The sequence below is a fragment of the Fringilla coelebs genome (genome assembly GCF_963513975.1).
Source record: "Fringilla coelebs genome assembly, chromosome: 12".
Taxonomy (NCBI): domain Eukaryota; kingdom Metazoa; phylum Chordata; class Aves; order Passeriformes; family Fringillidae; genus Fringilla; species Fringilla coelebs.
Window position 1 is genome coordinate 18,673,508 of NC_140038.1, and position 20,573 is coordinate 18,694,080.

Sequence of the window (20,573 nt, forward strand, 5' to 3'; positions counted from 1 at the left end):
AAAGGGTATTACCGAGTAAATGTTTTGGGTTAGCAAATACGCACATTTTCCTGTTGGTGTTTGGTTTGAAAAGTGTACAGTGCTTGGACTCTTTCATAACAAGCCTGAGATAAAGATCAAGAGTAGTAAATCAGATAAATGCTGTGAAGAGGAACAGCAAAGTTACCCCAGAGCTTAAGTTAGTAAGGAGAAGTTCAAGAACAGTGGAAATGGACAGATAAACTTTTGTACTTGTCTTTCCTCACCATTAAAGTGAGTTACAACTGCTAAAAACAGAATACCCACAGAGATATAATCAAACTGATTCAATTAATTTCCTGTTTACTTGCACATAAACAAGTGATGAAAAATATTGCTGGATATTTTGCAGGAAATTTCTTAAGCTTTTCCTCTTCTTCCTAAATACTCCATGCCTGGGAGAGGAAAGAGTTTGGGGCAGTCCCAGTCAGCCAGTCAGACTTCTATCTTTAATAGAGACGTAATCATTTTTGCTTTAAAAGTTACATGAGTCACAAATCATCCCTGTCATGTGAAGCCAGACTCATCACAGTTGGAAGAAAAAAGGTGCCCCAAATGAAGTTTGCCACAGATACCTGAATTATAATACTGTTTGGAACTGAAAGACAAGAAAATTCCACCTTCTGGAGCACAGATATCATGGATTCAAATTCCAGCACTGTGGTGGTGACTGGTAAGATTTTTATTTCATTCTTTGAGCCAGAGATGGTATGCACGCATGCTCGATCTTTGTCATAAACAGTTTCCTGGAGGGAAAAAGAGTAGCAAATGGTCATACTAACATTTCCAAATGGAAAATAACTTGCTGTGCCTTCCTAAGAAAAACCAAATACATGTCAGAGGAAACAGACTGCAGTCTGCCCTCTTTATTGCCATCCAGTTTGGTTTGTTGTTCATTCTCTCCATGTTTTAATCTTTGTTGACATTCTCTCTGATCCAAACCACATAGCTCAAGGCAGTGCAGGCTACTATTAGATAAAGCTTACCCAAAAGAAGCTCTGAAGCAAGAAAACCAGGTTGCATCACAATGTCATACAGTCAGTGTCCAGAATTAGAGCAGCACATGGCAACTTTCAGGGGCTCAGTTTCATGGCAAGGTAAGGGAGTGTTAAACAGGAGATGCTGCCTCATCACTGCTAAACTAAACCATCCCATTTAAATATACCAAAGGAACATGCCTGAACATGCAGTACAAGGAACCAAATTTGGAGTTTCTCTTGTTGGCTCCAACTAGTGCAGCATCACAGAGACAGAACCAGCAGCTCAGAGAGTGCTGAGCTTTAAAAGGTTAAAGCTCCTAAGGAATGCTGCTGCTCGCTGTTCCTCTTGTTGCCACTGGCTCATCTAAGGGCAATCATTACACATATCTTGACATGTGAGTTGCTGGATAATTTTCCACTGCAGGTCATCTGAGGATATAGGAACGAGGGTGAAGCTACATCAAAGAGATTTGCATCTTGCTGTTTTCAATTAAACACTTTTCTTTTTTTTTTTTTTTTTTTTGTTTAATAGCTGCAAGATGGGCAGAACTAGTCTGGCTTGCTCCAGCCGTAACTGCAGATGAGCTGGATGGGAGTGCAGGAGAGGGCAAGAGGTATTTGCTAACCTCTTAAAAGGCTGACAGTCTGGTTCTCTCCTATGATATTTATGGCACATACCCTTGTTGGGAACACTTCTTAGCACCCTGTTAGTTTTTTCCTCCCTTTAGATCACCATTTATGTCCAGAAATCTCCTTGGTCAAAAAGCTTTAGACTAGTTAAGACACACGTGCATCTTTAATCTACTGCAGAGATTATCACAGCATGTCTCTGTCACATTTTCACCTGCTCAGAATATTAACCTGCTGGCAGGGAGCCCAGTTTATTATATGGAGCCCAGTAACATTCACTCAGTTACCTCTCTGCATTTCTGTAGGTATTGCAGTAAAACTCTCATACATTTAGTTATTTTTCATAGCAATTTTATCTTAAGGAGTAGTTTCTAAGGGCCACCACTGACACAAGTGTTTCATTGTAAGCTACTTAATAACTTTATTATAATTCTGCAGTTCTGCACACACAGGTGCAGAAACTTCTACAACTACAGCTCCAAAATGGAGCAGGTGCCGCCCGAATTTTGCTCGCAGAGTGGGAATAATGGGGTTTTATGTTTCCTGGAAATGTGAAATGAGGAACATTTTCTTTGTTCCCTCACCACAGGAGAAATTCAAACCTGGAGAAAATATTGTCAAAAATATAAGCTTTTCATAACATTAAAGAGAAAAGATGGAGCAGTTATGAAATAAATATTAACAAATTAAGAAATGCTTAACGCCTAGCACTAATTAAGCTGTCACAAGCCTGCATTTAGGCTTAATTGTCTCTACATACAAGTAGCTTTCACTGTGCAAAATGGCAATCATCTGCTGTCAAGTATTTACTTGTCCATTTAAGGATTTTAAATATTTAGGAGTTATAGCATTAAAACTATTTCACAAACTCATTTTCCTGACACCCAATATCTAGGACTTAGCAACACTCTGGATTGAGAACATTAGCTGAGATTAATAAAGATAGTGGGAGTTTTCCTTCAAACTTTTTAATGACAAAATGCCCATCTGCTCAAAATTCGGTCTTTTCCCTTTTTATTAAAAAAAAATCCTTTCAGAAAAAAAGATGCATAACATTGAATGTAATACTTTGGAGTCAAAGTTTTCTTTCCCCTTTTCTCCTCTCTTTTCCTGGGGGAAAAAGTGAAGACATTTTTCCCAGCATCACAAAAAAAGCACATTTTCCCAGATAGAAAATTGTAAATTTTCATTACTTGCTATTAAAATAAATCACAGATTAAATAAATTTTACTCTTTCAAACATTTTCATTAAATATGCATGTCTTCATCTTCATGAGTTTTAACAATAAGAATGATATATTAACTGTGACCTGGGAGTATTTAATACCATAACTTTTAGTTGTGGTATTTCTATGGCTGATGACCCTTCCCCAAAATCATCATTTACATGATCTGTCCTATTGGAGGTACATTCATCCAGCTCCAGTTAAGGCTCTCTCATAAGAAAGGCTTGACACGAATGATGATTGCAGGATTAGTTCTTTTATCAGTGAATATACAAATTGAAAATACTATTCCCTTAAGTGTTACTAAAGCTAAATCCCATCTAAAAAACTCTACCTCCATAACCAAAAATAGGAAGATAAAGATCAAATATGTGTGTGCACACATCAGCACCTAATCTTCAATCGTAGAGTAAGCACAGGTTAAAACCACCTTTCTTTCTTTTCAGGTTTTGGTCCCTTCAGACAATACCTGGTTAATTCTAGCTGGGAAGCAGTGAAGGTAGGCATGAAAAAAAAAAAAAAAAGGAGGGAGGCATTTTATTTTTTAGACATCCCAACACAAACTGGTTTGGTTTTAGGCTTTCCATTCCCTTTTCATGATTCATTAAACAGAATTGTGCCTCATGGAGCAGACACCCAACATGGAACAAAGAGGATAATGCAGTGACATATATTATTTTACTTGCATTCTTTTTGGTGCCATTTAAGCACTTTAAAATATTATTCTTTATTTAAAAAATTTATTTGTAGTCATGGTGCCTTCTCTACAGCTATTGCATGTGCCACAGGTTATGTCTGTCTGCAGTAAACCATCATCTCTCCTACCACAGTTCATTTTATCCTGTCTGTGTGAGGTGATTTGCTTCTCACACAAGTGTAGCCTATTGAGTTCTCACTGCCTGATTCAGGAACACAGAACCTAAACTGTGCCAGCTCTGATTGTGAGTTCACATTTCAGCTTTGGCTTCCACTTTCAAATGACAGTGAATTCTACAGTTAGATTGAAAACAAGGTCATTCAGAGGGGTTTTTTCCTCCATACACATTGACTGGTAGTAACAAGTCTCAGATGCAGTCTTGAAAATTCCTGCTTGTTTCCTAAATCTGTGCAGTAGAACAAATTTAGCTGGGGGATACAAAAGCATGGTTTGGATACCTGGCTTTCAGCATCAACTGATTCATTCTCCCTGTCACAGACAGCAGCCTTTCCTGGAGTTCAGTTACTCTCATAAGGTACCTATGAACAGACTTATTGTGAGAGGATCTTCCACATAAGTTTTTAGCAATCCCAAGGTAGAAAGGAGGTTACACAATGAAATCTGAAACCAGTGGGGGAACAGTCAAAGTAGTAAAATTAAATTGGAGCATTGGTCCAAAGTATACAAGAAATGACAGATAATATTGGTAAAATGTAAAGTAGGACATATAAAACAAACCAAGGGGGCTGTGTTCTGTTATGAAGACTGAAACAAGTCCATACATTTTTTAATGCTTTTGGACACTGAAATGAGAAAGTCAGCTATAGGAAAGTATTAGTAGTGACAGAAAGGAGATGGCTCTATGGGACTATAACCATAGTAAAAATTTTGGTGACAGCTACTGAATACCTGTTTTGAAAATGAAGTGCACTCAAGCCAAGATGATTGAAAAAAAAGAGCCAGTATGTTTTCCCAAAGACCAAAGCTATAGTAATTCCACCAAAACATACTTCTTTTCTATTCTAGCTTTCTTGGGCCAGGAATGCTGAGGGCAGCTTGTTGTTTGGTAGAATAAATCTATTGCCCCTTCCAAGTCAGGAGGGGTGTTATCCCTGTAGGCTAACAAGAAACAAAAATTCTTCTGTGATACCTTTCCACACCCCAGTCATGACAGGAGACCCATAAATTATCTTAACTCCAACTTGACATATGCCCTAAACCACAAATATTTGTCAGTTGACAGTGTTCTTGCTCATTATTTCCTGATTCCTCCTGGTTCTAATTTTGGGTGCAAGATCATCCTCTTCTGGCTGAAAATAGAGAATATTCTTTATCTGCAAGCAAAACAGCCTCGAGCGAGGATGCACCGATGGGATGAGTTTTCTGTAACAATGCCATGAGCTGGCCATGCCAGGGAGTTACATAACAAGGGCCACAGCATTCCCAGCAAAACAGATGTCAGTCCTTGTGCATGGAGGAGAACAAATCCATTTCCCTCTGATGTGGCAGCCTCTATGTGGAATTAATTTGTATTCAGACTGGGGATGCTGCTTTGGTTTCCTACTCCCTGGCAAAGGTGGTTAATTCAGGCAATTCAGAGAAATTTGCTGCAAATCTGGAAGCACTTTGAATTTCGATAGGCTTCTCCACACTAAATAGCAATCTCGTAGTATTGTTCCATTGGCCTCATTCATGGGAGTAGCCCTATGATCTTCAGGAAGCTTATGCACATATATTAAAGATAGCAAAATTTAGTATTTACATCTGGAAGTAATCCTGTCTTGGCTTGGGGTACCTGCATTGATCAACCAGGAGTGACATAAAACCCTCCTGCCAAGTCTCTTTGCTGTGAACCATGCAAGTGCGCACTCCGATTCATCCTCAGCAACGTGCTGAGCAGCCAGAACAGACCTACTAAATATGACTGGTCAGGCTTAATGCCTTTGTAGCATTACCCAGAACTATCCTAATTATTACCCCAAAATGAAGTAGGTGCTTATCAAAAGCCTGGATAGCACCCTCAGTGATGATGTAATACTGATACACACAGTCTTAGAAGGTCACATCCCAGAAGGGTCCTCATACCAAAAGCATCTGAAATCCTGTAAAAATACAGTTAACAGTTTCAGTGTCCCAATTCCAAAGCATAGCCTCATTCTCCATGCTCTTGAAATGGATCATTGGCCAAAGAACCATGGCTGCCCTTCTGTAAGCAATACTTGATCTTACTCACAAACTGTTTCCTTAAGCTTCTCCACAAGATGCTGCTGATGGGATCAGATGTGCCCCTGAACCTCTCTTCTTGCTGTAGGGAGGATCAGAGATTGATCCAATGAGCACAGCCCATTCCAATAGCTACATCCCTTCTATGTCCTCATTGTGCACGTAGAAAAATATTATTTCTCTTACAAATTAACTATGTACTACCACTGCCTTTTTGGTGAATAAGCAAATTTCCCTTGAAGTCCTGAGGAATACAATGATAAATGTGAGTAAAACTACAAATCTCTATATCTACTGATTTAAAAAGAGTATTTGTCCTGAATTTCCTCTTTAGGAATATGAAAATAATTTTCCAAGAAGGTGAGGAATACCCTATTGTTTTTGCATGGACCTAAGTTCTCACGACAGAGACTCTCACACATGACGTTCATCAGCATTGCATTCTTCATCCATGGAGCTTTTGTTCCTCAGCAGGTTCCCCTCGAGTGGTCAGGGAAAAGGGGATCAAATGGACCCAAAAGCACAGACAAACCTGTCAATTCAAGGTCATGGAGAAAAGCTTCAGAGCTCTTACAGACACCATTGCCTGGCCCAGCATGGGTGTCTAGCACTAGAAAGACAGCTTATCTTTTAGAAACCTGTCTCACTAAGTTTGTCATGGTTCTCATAACTTCATTCACCTGAAATACCCTCCTAAAATATGCACGAAAGCTCTGCCAGCAACACTTTTAACTCTGGAAGTGCAGGACATTCTCACTAAAGAAAAACACTACTAGGTATTTACTCTGCATTTGTTGACAAATCAAAGAGTTACCACAATGTGTTAGTGCTGCAGCACCACATGGGACCTTCAGAATCCCAGATCTCCTGATTTATTCATTCCATGCTGCAGATTAATGGTCCCACCTATATAACCCTTGATCCAACCCTGTTGCTGTGTCTCCTCCTGCAGAAAGTCCTGTCTGCAGCTTGGCAGCAAAATGACCCATCAGGGCACTCCACCATCAAGGTCAGAGTCCCCAGTTAATAGGGCACAAATGTAAGTTGAGTGACAACATTCATAGCAATTAAACTGTTAGTGCAAAGAACAGGTCACATTTCCAACTGCTTCTGGGAACTATGTCTGCTATCAGGAGATGAGGATCAGATCTCCCAGCAAAATTTTTCATCCTGCCACTGACCATGTGGTCTTTGGAAATCTGTCATTTAATCTGTCTCTCTCCCCTTCTGCTTTAGTTTCATCATCTGTGAAACTAAGACATTGCTATTTAGTGCCTTCATTTCTGTGTTAGAACTTTCTTACATCCCTGGAGTTTTAAGAAGGTTATCTACAGGATTAGAAAATAAACCCCAGCTTAAAACAACCAAAACCCCAAACCAAACACATAAACAAAACCACGCTAACTAGCCACATAAAACACCTTTGTTTGCAATGTACTTGCAGTCTGGCTGGGCCAACTGAAACCTTCTGGTTTCCTTTCTGCACCAGCACGAGCAGTTCACAATATTAACACACACAACCACCTTGCCAGCAACCCAAATCAGTGAGAACTCAGGCAAAATCAGTGATGTTTTCCAGAGTTTTCTAGAAGTTCAAGCTATTTCCAACACAGTTTCCAGCACCAGCCTGAGCACAGTGCTGTGCAAATCACTTCTCTTTAGATCTGAACACCAGCGGATCAGGACTATGACCACAACTCACAACAGCTCAAGGTCAGCAGTTGAAAATGCTGGATTTCTTCTCCCTTCCAGAAGAACTTCCCAAGAAAGAATCTTCCGGTTTTCTTTCGAACCACTTTTCCCACAAAACAATTGTCCAAAACTCTTCTCCTCCTTTGAAATTTCCTTTCCTGTTTCAACTACAAAAGACAGGCACTTGTTTACTGAATTCACTCACCAGTGTGAGCTCTGCTTTCCAGGTGCAGTTATCCTCCTCTAACCATCTTCAGTCTCTCACCTTAAATGCAAAATTGGTTCTGGTTAAGGCTGAGACAAGGAACAGCCCTTTATTTTTTGCTCCATGTTTACACATCTGGTCTAACAGGGTGTAAGCCCATGGCTGGGGTTGTTAGACAACACAGTAATACACATTATTGACAACATGCTGAAATTGCTTAGGACATAGAGAACCATCTTCCTTTGACACAAATTCTCAGCCATTTGCTATTGGCCAGCTTCAGTTTGGTCCTGCACAGAAGTTTTTCTCTGTGTTTCTGCCATGACAACTGGTGACAACAGAATGTCTCGACCCAGAGAGCATGAGAGCAGAACAGCATTTCAGCTGCCTTTGGGTCTCCATGTTCTGCACCAAAGTTGGGGGTAGTTGAGTCCTCTTAGCCTTATAGTTTTAAAGAAAGACTCTCATTAAATGTAAAAATTAAAAATGCTTTGGAAAAGAAAATGCTAATTGTGAACCAGCTGGGGCTTTCTTGTGTGGAGGCTCAGGCACAGTACAGCATTCTTCAGCGAGATGATGCAATGGGCTCTCAAAGACTGTCAGCGCCCACAGGAAAAAAGGCTGGCACTGTTCTCCAGTGTTTACTTCCCTGCAGGCATTGTTTCCTTGCTTGTGTCAAATAGTTTATTGAGCACAGCTAATCAATGCTTCCGCTGACAAGAAAATTGGAACAGTTTATATAGGAAGCGAGTGTTGAAGGGCAGATTTCCCAGAACTGTGGGCCTCTTCCACATGGGTATCCTGAGTGAGAAACAAAAACCTGAGATGATGATGACACTGAATAGTTACAGGTCTCCTGGGCTAATCAGACACCTCCACTTTTGCCTGTACCCCCTTTAAAACTTAACCTGTACCATCCTTTGGTAGTGGCTTACTCAAATGGAAAAGGGAATTTCAACTACCATTCCATTTTCTGCGACAAAGCTTCCCACCTCAGACTAATTCCTTCTGCACCCTGCCACTGCAGCTGCTTACCTTCTGCTGAGGCCTAGGCGTGGTTTGTTAGCCCTGTTCCACTGACAAAATCATTTCAAGTCACTTCCATGTGACATTTGTTCTCCAGACCATCTTCCAACCACCTGGCCAACCTGCTGCTTTGAAGGGTGCCCTTGTTCCATTCACCTCAATTCCGGGCATAATTTTTATTTTGGGAAAATTGGTCCTGTGTGGAAACTGAACTGTACATAATTGACAGAGAAGTAACATCTCAGTGACATTTCCTTTTATTAGAGAAACATTCTAGACCAAAAAATAAATTAAACTCATTCTAAATGTGACTTCCTCATGTTGACAGTGACCTTCAGCACAGCTTACCTGAACCTGGTCAAGCCAGCAGATCTCAGTCCCCTGGAGTGAAAAAGTCATGCTTAAGGTGAATTCTCCTTGGTTTTGTCTCTTGGCAGTGCACTTTTTCTACCAGATCTTTCAGAGAAACAGCTCTTACCTACAGCAAAGCCTATTTAGATGCTTTCAAGGGTGGAGCTTTTCTGAGAGACTGCTGCCTCATGGTTCCCCAGGGACCAGTCCCAAAGTAATAACCCCTCCCACCCACTGGAGACTGAGCATCTCCTTGGAAAACACAATAATGGCTCCACACAGATAGACATGACATTAGGAAACTGTTTAGCACACATTAATCTCTTCCAGTTAAAAGAGAGGGAGCAACAACCACAAAACAAATCCCATTGCAGACCAATGCTCAGGAACCATGGGCTAAGATACAGCTCTTTCAGGTGTTTCCTCAGTTCAATCAGCCCAGTTTCTTTATCAGTCAGAAATCCAATGCTCCTTCAAGTCGTTGGTGGCTTTTTTGTGAACACAGGAGCTGTCCAAGAGAGGCCTTGGTGAAAACATTGATCTCCGGATCATGCAGCTGCCAGTGGTTTACCAAACAGCAAAGGAGCAAGTCTGCAAGATATGGACAACTCTTCAGCCACTGGTGGGTAATGATGAAGTTAAACAGTCTCCTCCCCTCCCCTGAATATAATGAAAAAAATCTCCAAGAGAGTACTGCAAAACATCAAACAACTCTGGAAAGTGACTATTGAAACTGTGATCAAGCTGAAATTCGGAGCACACACTAATTAGCATGCTGGTTTAACCCCTGTGCCAGTTAAACAGCATAACTGATGCTGAACAAAGGAAAGGAAAACATCTACCATAAACTGCAAAAAAGGGACTGCTGCTCTGCAGTCCTGACTAGACACAACAAAAAAAACCCAAAAACTACAGCTTAATTTGGTTCTCATTTATAATACCTTATCAAAGTTTTCTTCAGACATGAGCAAGACTCCCCACCTTGAAGCCAGTAATTCACACAATGCTTGGACCTTTTGCATCACATGTTTTTAAAAAGCAGGTCTCATTTTTAACTTCCTATTTTCTGGTGGGAAAAACCAGCTTACAGTTCACGTTGGGCTGGCTTCGTCCACCACAGCACTCATCATCCTGGAGCAGTGTGGGAAGAACAAAGGCTACCAGGAGAGGGATGCTTGTGGTTTTCACCCAGAAGGTGCCTGCTGCGTGCTAGATGGCCCAGAAAAGATTGAATCTACAATTAATATGAAGACTCTCTGGAAAAACATCTCAGTGGAAGGGATTGATATCATCCTTTCCAGAGACGCGGGAAGGTAAACGTCGTGTATCAGGGGCTCACAAAAACAACTCAATCTGCTCATCTAACCCTGGAGAATCTTTGCCATTAACTCTCCTCCAACCAAAATCACTCTGAAGCAAAGTCTTCAGAGGGGCACAAGTATGAAACTGGGATGATTTTAAATTTTATGTAAAGCAGCCTTCATGAAAAGTTACAGCCAGTAGATATTTTTCCATAGATTTGTAAATTCCAAAAGAAACATGTTCCAACATAGCACACCCTGTGATGAGCAACTCCAGTAAACCTCAGCTATTAAGAGAGTCTGAAAGCAATACAGACTAGTAACAGATTTTAATCTATTTTTCTCAACTGGGAGGGATACAAAATGTAAATAGATACACTGGAGAACAGCAATTACAGGTACTGTTAGAACCAGGCCTGTGATCTCATTATGTGTTCCAGTTGCACTGAAGCAATTTTCTACTATGCTAGTCTTCCCTGAAAAGAAAAACAAACCAGTAATTTTATTTTAAATAAAAATCAGCTAATATTGGCCCTTAAATTCAAGATTTGCATCTGAATTTTAAAAGGTGGAATGATCAGAAAAATCTCTTCAGACAGAGATTTTATGACTTAGACAAAAACTGAGTTACATGGTTGTAATTTTCATCAGGGTGTGTTACCTTTCCCACCCCACAAGAATGCCTGTCTTGACATTTTTTTTTATTTAAAGTTTTTTGTGGGTGGGTGTCTGAGAAACCAAACCATCAGATAAGCAACATTTGTTTCTCAAACTTGGTTTATTTCAGCATTTCCTTTATTCACTAAGCAAATATGTTCTTAATAATTTCATAAACCAGATCTGGTTTGGCTACTTAGAATATTTAAATTTAATCAAGGTTTACTGAGCCTTAATTCAGGTTCCTGGTTTTGTTTTGTTCTTAACATTGCAGGTACATCTGTGATTACACCTACTACACTTCTCTGTATTATGGCAACGGAAGAGCTGCTTTCATCCACGTCCCTCCATTATCTGAGTCGGTAACAGCAGAATTTCTAGGAAAAGCATTACAGACCATTATCTTAGCAATGTTAGAACAGTGTGGGGAACAAAGAGAGATGGATCACAGAGGGAAAAAATGAGGATTTCTTAGAATGCAATTCCTTACCTCTGAAATGAAGCAGATCTAAAGATTTTTTAAAACCCACACACAAAGGATTTTATAGCCCACGTTATTTTCAGTGAAATTTCCTTGCAAAACCCAACCAACCATTTGCATCTCTTATAAAAGGCTTGAGGGGAAAAAAACCAAATGATTGGTGGTTCATATTGCTAACAATAAAGTTGTTCAGATTTCAGAAAGTGTGAAACTGGATTGAAAACATTTAGATGCTTAATCCTGGTCCTGTTGGTTAGAAAGGCATCAATAAAGACTTGCTGACCCCAGATGGATGCTCACACCTGTAAGGACTCAGCATGGGGTGGATGTAACAGAGATTCCCTCAGCCCTGTCTGAGTCCAGAGTTCAGGCCCAAAAAAATCAGGGTATGAGAGAAACCAAAACACACTTGGGGATTCTGGTATGGGAAGTTTTACAGTTCTCTCTTACTGACCTGCTGTGGATGCTGCTTTCCACATCAGCAACAGGCTCTGACCCAGAGTGACTTCAGAGAATACTGAAAACTGGAAATGAGCAGGATCTATAATGCTGTTGGTAACTTGAGTTTCAACCCAAAACACACACTTTCCCCAAATTCTCAGTGCCTGTCCCAAGGGGAAATCCCACAGTCCTTCCACAGAGCACAGCCCAAAGGCAAATCCAACAGCTAACCTGTCCCAAGAGAGGCAATCCTGAAGCACTGTGCTGTGGGGAGGGTTAGGGCACGTGAGGTTACCTACAGAACAGGAGATCCCAAATTGTAAAACAGGGGAGCAGACTCCTCCACATCTCAAACAGCTCCTTCCAGAAGTGCTGGGTACCACAGAGGGTCACAGCACTGCTGTTCAGCACACAGGGAATGTCCATGCTTTCCTCTGAAATCCTGCTGCCAGGACACAAGGACAAGATGAAATCAGTCAGGAACAGCACAGCAGCAGCTTCATCTGGACACTGGGATTTTTTGAGGGAAACAAAAGCTTGTTCCTCAAGCACCATCAGTAAAAAGGACAAGAGACAAACACACCAGCACAGGCAGCTGCTGGGGCTGCAGGCTACCACTGAGCCTTGTTTTAGTCAACCCCTCAATGCCAAGACTCTGAGGAACTGGAAATGCCAAGACAATGCTGGTTTTCTGGCCACTGTCCTTTCCAGTGTTACAGAAAGCCGAAAACCAGGTGCTGGCTGGCTGAATGCCTCACATGGGGATTGCTCTGCAGGTAAACAAATAACTAACAATGCTCACCTTATTCACAGGAACCACCTCGTGCAAACTGCTCCAACCTCAGCCATGAAGGATCCAAAAGCTCAGTGTCTCTTGATGAAAATGCTTTTGATTTCAATCAAACAATGGCAGTACTGACTCCTCTTAAGAGTGGCCCAATTAGATGCAGCCAGAAAGAGCAGAGGAAAACCAGAGCAGCTTTGCTCTTAGTTTTCTAACCTGTCCTCAGTTTGCATAAGGAGCAACAAAATCAGAAACAAACAAATGCATACAGAATTCTTTTATTTAACTTAAATCATGTAGTACTGAAACTACTAGAAAAAAGCAGAGTAAGAGAAACTAAAGGAGCCTTAGCTTCAGCCATTCAAAATAGACAAAGTTTCTTCTTTTCATAATGTAAAGAATCCCGAGTATATCGCAATAACAGGAATAAATTCTTACAACAGAATATACAAAAACATTTTGAAATTTTTTTTATCTACTGATTCATTTTAATATAAACACAGGAATTTCTTTAGGAATAATTTATACACAGCAAGTCTTTTTATGTAATAAATTGGCCATGTTATTGTTTAATTTTCTCTTAAAAAAATTTAAACAAGAAAAGTTGGAAAATGTATTTGCAACTGCATCCATTCCTTAGCACTTTCTAGTTTTTTGTCCCAGAGGTAGACAAACTCTGGCCAATCCTTTCATCTCAAACCTCACTGGTTCAGAAAACAGAAGAAGAGAAAGGTGTCCCTGTCCACAGCAGAGAGGTTGGATCTTCAAGATTTTTAAATAACAATAAATAGGGACCCTCCCTTGCTCATTTCAACAAAGTTTCCAATGGTGCTCATCAGCTTTAGAGGCTGCACACAAGCATTTAAAGTGATAAGAAATTTGCAATGGTAAGAAATTTGCAAAGAACGCTTCAATAGTAATTACCAAAGCCACCTTCCCTCTTTCCCTTATGCAGTGACATCCTTGAGAGCACGAGGCCCCCGCGGCGCAGGTGCCGAGCGGCCCCGGGAGCCCGGGGAGCAGCAAACCCCGCTCTGCTTCCCTGACCAGTGAGGTTCTGTCATCCATGAAGGTAACTGCCCTAGATAGCAAAGTGAAATGACCAGGTAAGAGGATCCCACCCCAATCAGAGGGCTGTGGAAGACCAGGATACTGAAGATACAGAACATTTTCCCACCTCCTTTACTCACTCGCTGTATACTGGGTCACAAAGCTTGGGCGGGACAGAGGAGAGGGACAAGCCATGAATTGGACAAGTCAGCGATTCCTTTTTGGCATATTGTAAAGCTAACTAGTAACTGGTACCATGGAAAAACTGATCACAGACAGACACACCCACACACGGACACAGAAAAGTGTCCTTAAATTATATTTTAGGCATTTATAAACTACAAACATTTTATAAAATTATTCTATGTACTTACAAAACGCAATGAAACATTTAGTTAGTTCTTGTAAACCAGATCTTCGTCAACTGACTACCCGTAATCTACTGGACTTAAAGCCCTATTGAAAATGCTAATTAATGGTTACTAATCAACAGAACGCATACCCAAAAAAATATATATGAGCACACACGCATATGCACACACACAAACTAGTGAAGGCCTAAGGTACCTGCAGAACAGGCCGACTGCAGGCGAGACCGATCCGTACAGGCCGGTGACCAACCACTGCCACACACCTGGTAAGGAATTTACTCTTCCAGCTGCAAAGTCCAGAGGCTCATTTACAAGTACCAACAATCACAACTGGGACACCTGAGTGCTGCTGCTGTCCCACCGATTAAGCTCAGGATACTCCCTCCAAACTTCTGCCAAGCCCCGTGTCTCTGCAAATCCCCACTGCTGCATCCTTTGTTGTCAGGTGTCTCCCCACAAACTCCTCCGTGCTGACTGACCCAGCTGCTCCGTGTCAGAGGCTGTTCAGCACCTCTGAGCAACCAGTTCTGAACTGAGGTGTCCTTCGAAGCCCTCCTGTCTACTTGAGTTCTGTATCTTCAGCACCCCTGGCCACTTGTGTTGTTTCTACACATCATTCTTCAATTCTTGTCTGTACATCTACTCATGGGTTAAGTTGCAATATCTGGCTTTATCACTGGTTAGTAGGGAGTGGATCCCTTGCACCTTCCTCCACTGTTGTTCAGCCCAGTGATTGAATACACGGTTGACAAACAAAATAAGAATAACAGGAAACAAGTGTTACTTGTACTAATGGAATGAAAAGGGTTTAAATATATATATATCTATATTATAGATATACATATGCAGATATATATATGTATATATAGATATATATGTATGGAGTTACACCAACAATAGGAGTGTTGTTCACTTACACTTGGATTGAACCCAACACCCCTCAGCAGTTCCCAGAGGGCCTGACAGCAGCCCCCTCTGGTCACCTGTCGTCCTGGGCAAACTGGGCTTTCTTTCCTCTGTTTTAAGAGACCAAGAGGAACATCAGTGCACCTGGAACCACACAGCACCTGGCACCAGCTGGGAGGAGCAGGGGCATCACACAGGGCGGCTCCACACCTTGCACCGTGCTCGGCTGCTGCCTCTGGTTTATCGTCCCTCCAAGGAGCACCTGGTTTAGTGCCACGGCTGTGTCTGCACAGCAGTCGTGTTCCCTGCCAGCAAACCATGTCCTCTGCCAGGGCACTCTGCAGTGCCACCCTGCAGTGCCACTCAGGAGGGACCCAGAGCCGAGCCCTGCAGTCCCTGCTCCCCTCGGCGACGCCAGCTCCTTATCCCAGCGCATCGGAACATCCTGGTGCCATTCCTCAGATGCTGGTTTTCAGGGCTGGGTGGGCTTTTGTGTTTAATTTATAAACAAACTGGATTACTTTAACTTTATTCAAACATAGCTGAAGTTCTAAATAAATTTTCCATACCAGACAAGCCAGTGGTCTCAGGGAAGAACAACATTACAAACCATATTATGACTCTATCAAGCCAACATTAATTCTCAGTTGTTCACATGCACAAACAACTCGATTTACTGTCCAAGGGAAGTCTGCATGAAAAACCCATGTGAATAAAGCTATTCAAAATGCACAAAACACAACAAAAAAAGCTATGGAAACAAACAGAACAAAAAAGGAATTAAGCTTGAATTGCAAACACAGAATGCAATGGTATCATGAAGGTGGTTTGGTCCAGGAGAGCTGACTGCCATCACACACGGACACGAGGCCTCGTGGCTGTCTTCTACTGAAGTGCTTTTTGAAATGCTTCTTGTGATGCTACGTCATTAGTGTTTCTTCCTAATGCATTGTAAAACCACCTACGTACAATTCTACAAACCAGAAACTCGAACAGTTTTAACAAAACCCTCCTAGCCAGCTGAAAGATCTGAGGATCTCCAGTTGTGGTAATCAATATGTGCAAGGGAGGGGAACAGCCACTGCACCCAAAGGTCACTTGAACATCAAACATGAAAAATGAAACGAATATATTGAAAAAACTTCCAATTTTGCTGGTTTCTCAGGACTAGGGAGAAATGCTCCCTCCAAAGACAAACTGTAGTAGTTAACCACAGCACTGTGTATCCAAGAGGTTGGGTACAACTCCAAGTAGCCAAGCACCACATTACTCAGATACCACAACCAACACCTGCATGAACAGCTGCCAGAGCTGGAAAAAAGGAAACATTATACAGCAAGCTGATGGCAAGCTCATGTTAGTCCTGTGTGCTTGTAAACCAGTTACACGCTGTCAGAGGGCAGTTAAAATTTGATGGCTGGTCCATCAGAATCCACAGTTACAATGAATATAAACAGGGGAAGAAAAGGGAACTGACTTTTACTGGCACATTAAAAGAAATCAATTCAATGTTAGTTTTGAAAAATAAAAAAACAAATTAAAAATAAAAAAATCAGTGCTCTCATCAAACAGAAGCAGCAAAGACCAAAGCTGTAAATTTGATGTAGCAGCCAGTGACAGGTTTTGGTCAAGAAAGCAATGCCATCCCATATGAGCCAATTTATTCCGGGGTTCTGATTCAGCCAAGTATCTTTTTGATGCTTGTGACATCTGAGCAAGAACTGGCAGGAATGACTTAGTCCATTCTACAGGACAGACAGAAAGAACATTCCCTTTAGTATTTCTTCTGGACCTTCAAACATTGTAAACATTTGATTTCTGTAACAGATTTCAGGAAATACTCACAATTTGAAGCTCCCATATCAGGTCAGCTGCATTTCCACTCATCCAAACCCGGAGCATTTTGCTGCTGACCCAAGGGCTGCTGTGACAGCACATTAAAAAGCCTCTGTGTTTCCTTAAAGAATGGTCACCCTACATCACACAACTCTTGGATTTCTCCCCACAACAACAAATTTTAAGAAATCGGAGAAACCCCTTGGAATCGAGGCAAATATTCTGAGGTGACCCTCTGTGACAGGCAGTGACTGTTCCCCTCCAGAACCTAGAGCATGTGGTATATGGAGTGAGAGGTTACCAGTATCAATGGCATTTATTGGCTGCTGAGAAATGTGAGATGTATTTTTTTTATATACACACATATAAAAAAATAAGAGTGAGGTAGATAAATGTTTGAAAAAAAAAATCAAAAACTGTCCCCCTGTCATACTCTAAAACCCTTATCTCAGTATTTAAATTCATTATGGGGCATCTCTACAGTGATTTAAACTGATATCACAAAAATAAATAAAAAATCCTACATAGAATACCTTCTTAATTAACTTTTTTGTCTTTTTCATTTTCAAAAGGGAAAAATAACTATGGGACAGAGGCGAGAGAAGATAATGGGACCTAAACTACACAAGCAAAAAGCACTACAAACTTTTAAAAATCTCCAGTCAAAACTAGCAATCAGTATAATTTTTCTCATTGTTCTTACTCAAAAGATTTGAACATTTCCATCCCAGAACCACCTCTTCCTGCCATCGTTTGGTTGGATCAGTGCTAAACAAAGGCCTAGACTGGAACTAAGGTAAGATGAGCAACTGCTGTGACTCCTTGGGTGTCGACTCCTGACGGCCCCTCCTTCCCCTCTCACCAAGGCTTCTGCAACTGAACAAACAAGCTCACTCGTCTTCTTTTGTTCTGAGGTTTGGTCTGTGATTTAAACCACAAGCTTGGACTTGTACAGGTTTCCATAGCTGCCAACACTTCACTGTGTGCCAGCCAAGCCGCCGGCCCCAGCTCCGAGCTTCCCACCGGCCCCACGGAAAGGGCACAGGGGCTCCCCTTTGGTTGGGGGTGGTTTTATTCACTGGGGCTGGGAAGTGCAGCCCAGGGGCCCTCCACGAGGGCTTCCCCATCAGGAAGGTGAAGAGCTGGGTTTGGCTGGAGCCAGGTGATTGATGGCCACCTTAGGAATGCCTGGCATCGCCAGCTGCACCTGGCACAGCTCTTGTTCACAGGGTGGAAGGGTTAAAAGAATCTTTTTAAGGATCAGTGACCCAAAAGCCTGGTGTCTGCTGTTGTACCCAACTAATAATTTAAAAAGAATACATGTGTGTGTGTGTGTTTGTGTGTGTCTGTGTGGGGACATGTGAACAAGCAGGGAGGGCAGGAGGGGTAGGACCCTTGTACAACAATGAATATAAACACTGAACAAGGATGTACTAAATAGTTAACCTTTTGTTTCTGACCTGAGTTTGTATCACGCCTTGCACTGTAAGAGACTCGCGTGCTGTCTGGGCAGAGGTTAGTGGGAAGGAAGGAAAACTGGGGCTTAAAACCACCACACCACAGCACTGCCAGAGTGTTCCTGTGCGGGGTGTCCCTTCTTTCTCCTTGTCCCCCTCCAAAGCCCTGTAGCCCACACAGCCAAGATGTTGTAAAACAACTAATGGGAAGGAAAATAAAATTTAAAAAAAAAATTAAAAAAAAAAAGGAGGAAATGTATTTATAAAAAGGCATTAAACAGTTCATGGCAAATCATATGAAAGGTATCAGTTACTGGGAAGGAGGAAGTAAAAGTTACACACTATAGTACAAAGCATAAGAAAATTTGTTGAAGTGGAAGGGAAGGGAAGGAGGGCAGACCTGAAGGTTTTCATAGATTAAATCCACAAAGATAAAGAACAAAAAAAATAGCAGCTTTTTTCTGTACAGACATATAGATGAGTATCTGAACCGTAAGAAAGTTATAAAAGTGACACAAAAGACAATGTGTATGCAAATGATCCATGGTCTAACATAGAACTGCAAGACCCTTCGAGAAGTCTTAATAATAAAGAGAAAAGGTCAACAAAGCATCATATACTTGAATCCGGTTACTGCTTTTTTTTGTCTTCTCCAATTTGTGTTTCTAGGTGTTTTTTCCTTGCAAGCCTGGGAAGGAAGGCAGGCTGCAACGATGGAGATCTCGGCCGCTTATTTTCAGCTTTTTCATAACTCATTTTTGGCGGGCGGTTGACTTTTTTGTACGAAATGCACGTGTTTGTTTAGCTCACCACTGCCAGTTTTGTCCAGAATTCACTGGGATGGGGACAGGGGTGGAGGGAGGGCTTGTTCTTTACCCCATCCCTTTTATCTTCTCCATCACAAGAAAAAAAAAATAAAAATCACATTTTGTCCAGTTTTGAAAGAAGATCTAGACAATTTGACTTTTTTTAAGTTATTTTTTTTTTAAATACCAGTGCATGACTGAATAGAACATATTGGTCAGGATCTGTTTTGAACAGAGCAGTTGGTTACTGTGCTCCTTCCATGACTACAAAAAAAAACAAAAAAGAAAGCAAAAAAACAAACGAAAACGAAAAAACAAAGAGTTCATTTTTTTTGGCAAAATTTGGCAGCGTTGAAAATGGTAACAGCCTTGCACGAATGATGGCCCTTTTTTATTCTTTTACATGTTCCTAAAAAGATTAAAGAGCAACATTAAAAATCCAGTCTTTTTTAGTTTAGGGTTTTTTTGTGTGTGGTTTTTTTTTGTTTGTTTGTGTTTTTTTGTTTGTGGTTTTTTTTTATAAAGACCTACAGTGTTAGGCAGGTGCTTGCAGGGGTACCGGGAACCACCTGGCCTGCAATATCTTTGATCTGATAAAAGTGCTGTACGGTTGAACTTGCACGCAGATATGTTTCCCATTATGAAGCAAAGAGAGAGACAGAAAGAAAGAGAAAGAAGAGAGAGGAGAGAGGAGAGAGAGACATCAGATCTCAAGTTTTCTGTTGCTATTAAGTGTTAACATTTAAGAGTTTTAAAAGGCCAACTGTGTGCCCCATGACTGGAGTCCTTGACTGAAACAAACATCTGCTTGCATATTGAAAAAAAAAGAAAAAGACGGTAACTCGTTTACTGAAAAAAGGGTTCTCCCAAGTGCAGCTATGGCAGTTCTGAAGATCCACTGAGGTACAGTAGGCTTTTGAATATATTGTGATTTTCTTTCTTTCTTCCCCCAATGCCTGTGTTTGTGTGTGTTTTGTTTCTGCGAGGATCAGCAGGCCGAGGACTGGGGCAGCGGCAGGGCCCTCTCGTTCTTGCGGCCCCCGTTCATGTGCGCGTACGGCTGCCGCTCCTCGAAGCTGGCCCGCAGCACCACCACGCCGGGGCCGTTCTCGGCCTTGTGTCCTGAGTGCTTGTCAGTGGGTTGCAGGGTGGAGGAGGGGTCTAAAGGAATGCTCTCCATGTTCTCAGTCTCCAGGTCAAGCTCCTCTGTGTCCGGAGGCTTGTTCTCCTCACTGTAGAAGAAGGAGACCTCTTTGAAGGCTGGGTCCAGCTCGTCCTTGATGCTACCGATGATTTCCAGGAAGGAGGGTCTCATCTTCGGGTTGTACTGCCAGCACATGCGCATCAGCTCGAACCTGGGCAGGGAACACACGGGACACACATTCACTGAGGGGCTTTAGAGCCACGACTGGGTCAGACCACGCATTTTAGAGAA

General features: G+C 41.6%; 2 protein-coding genes across 4 annotated transcripts in view; one reads left to right on the top strand and one right to left on the bottom strand.

Moving 5' to 3' along the window:
• Nucleotides 1-534: 534 nt before the first annotated feature.
• On the top strand, nucleotides 535-19,725 carry PGPEP1L (pyroglutamyl-peptidase I like). Of its 2 annotated transcripts, XM_084213351.1 has the most exons (6): nucleotides 535-691; nucleotides 3,301-3,353; nucleotides 9,554-9,670; nucleotides 10,132-10,361; nucleotides 11,281-11,368; nucleotides 12,742-19,725. In XM_084213351.1, the coding sequence occupies exons 1-6, from the start codon at nucleotides 658-660 to the stop codon at nucleotides 12,925-12,927; spliced, it is 708 nt and encodes a 235-aa protein (XP_084069477.1). In that variant the 5' UTR covers nucleotides 535-657; the 3' UTR covers nucleotides 12,928-19,725. The 2 variants fall into 2 exon arrangements, with proteins under 2 accessions (XP_084069477.1, XP_084069478.1); XM_084213352.1 differs by having other exon boundaries at nucleotides 11,281-12,845.
• Nucleotides 12,965-20,573, bottom strand: part of IGF1R (insulin like growth factor 1 receptor) — a 170,598-nt gene continuing 162,989 nt past the window's right edge. The window contains exon 21 of one of the 2 annotated variants that reach the window (XM_084213350.1): nucleotides 12,965-20,493. In XM_084213350.1, coding sequence (XP_084069476.1) covers nucleotides 20,127-20,493 — 367 coding nt within the window. In that variant the 3' untranslated portion in view covers nucleotides 12,965-20,126. The remainder of the gene's footprint in view (nucleotides 20,494-20,573) is intronic. The other variant, XM_084213349.1, reaches the window with a different exon arrangement.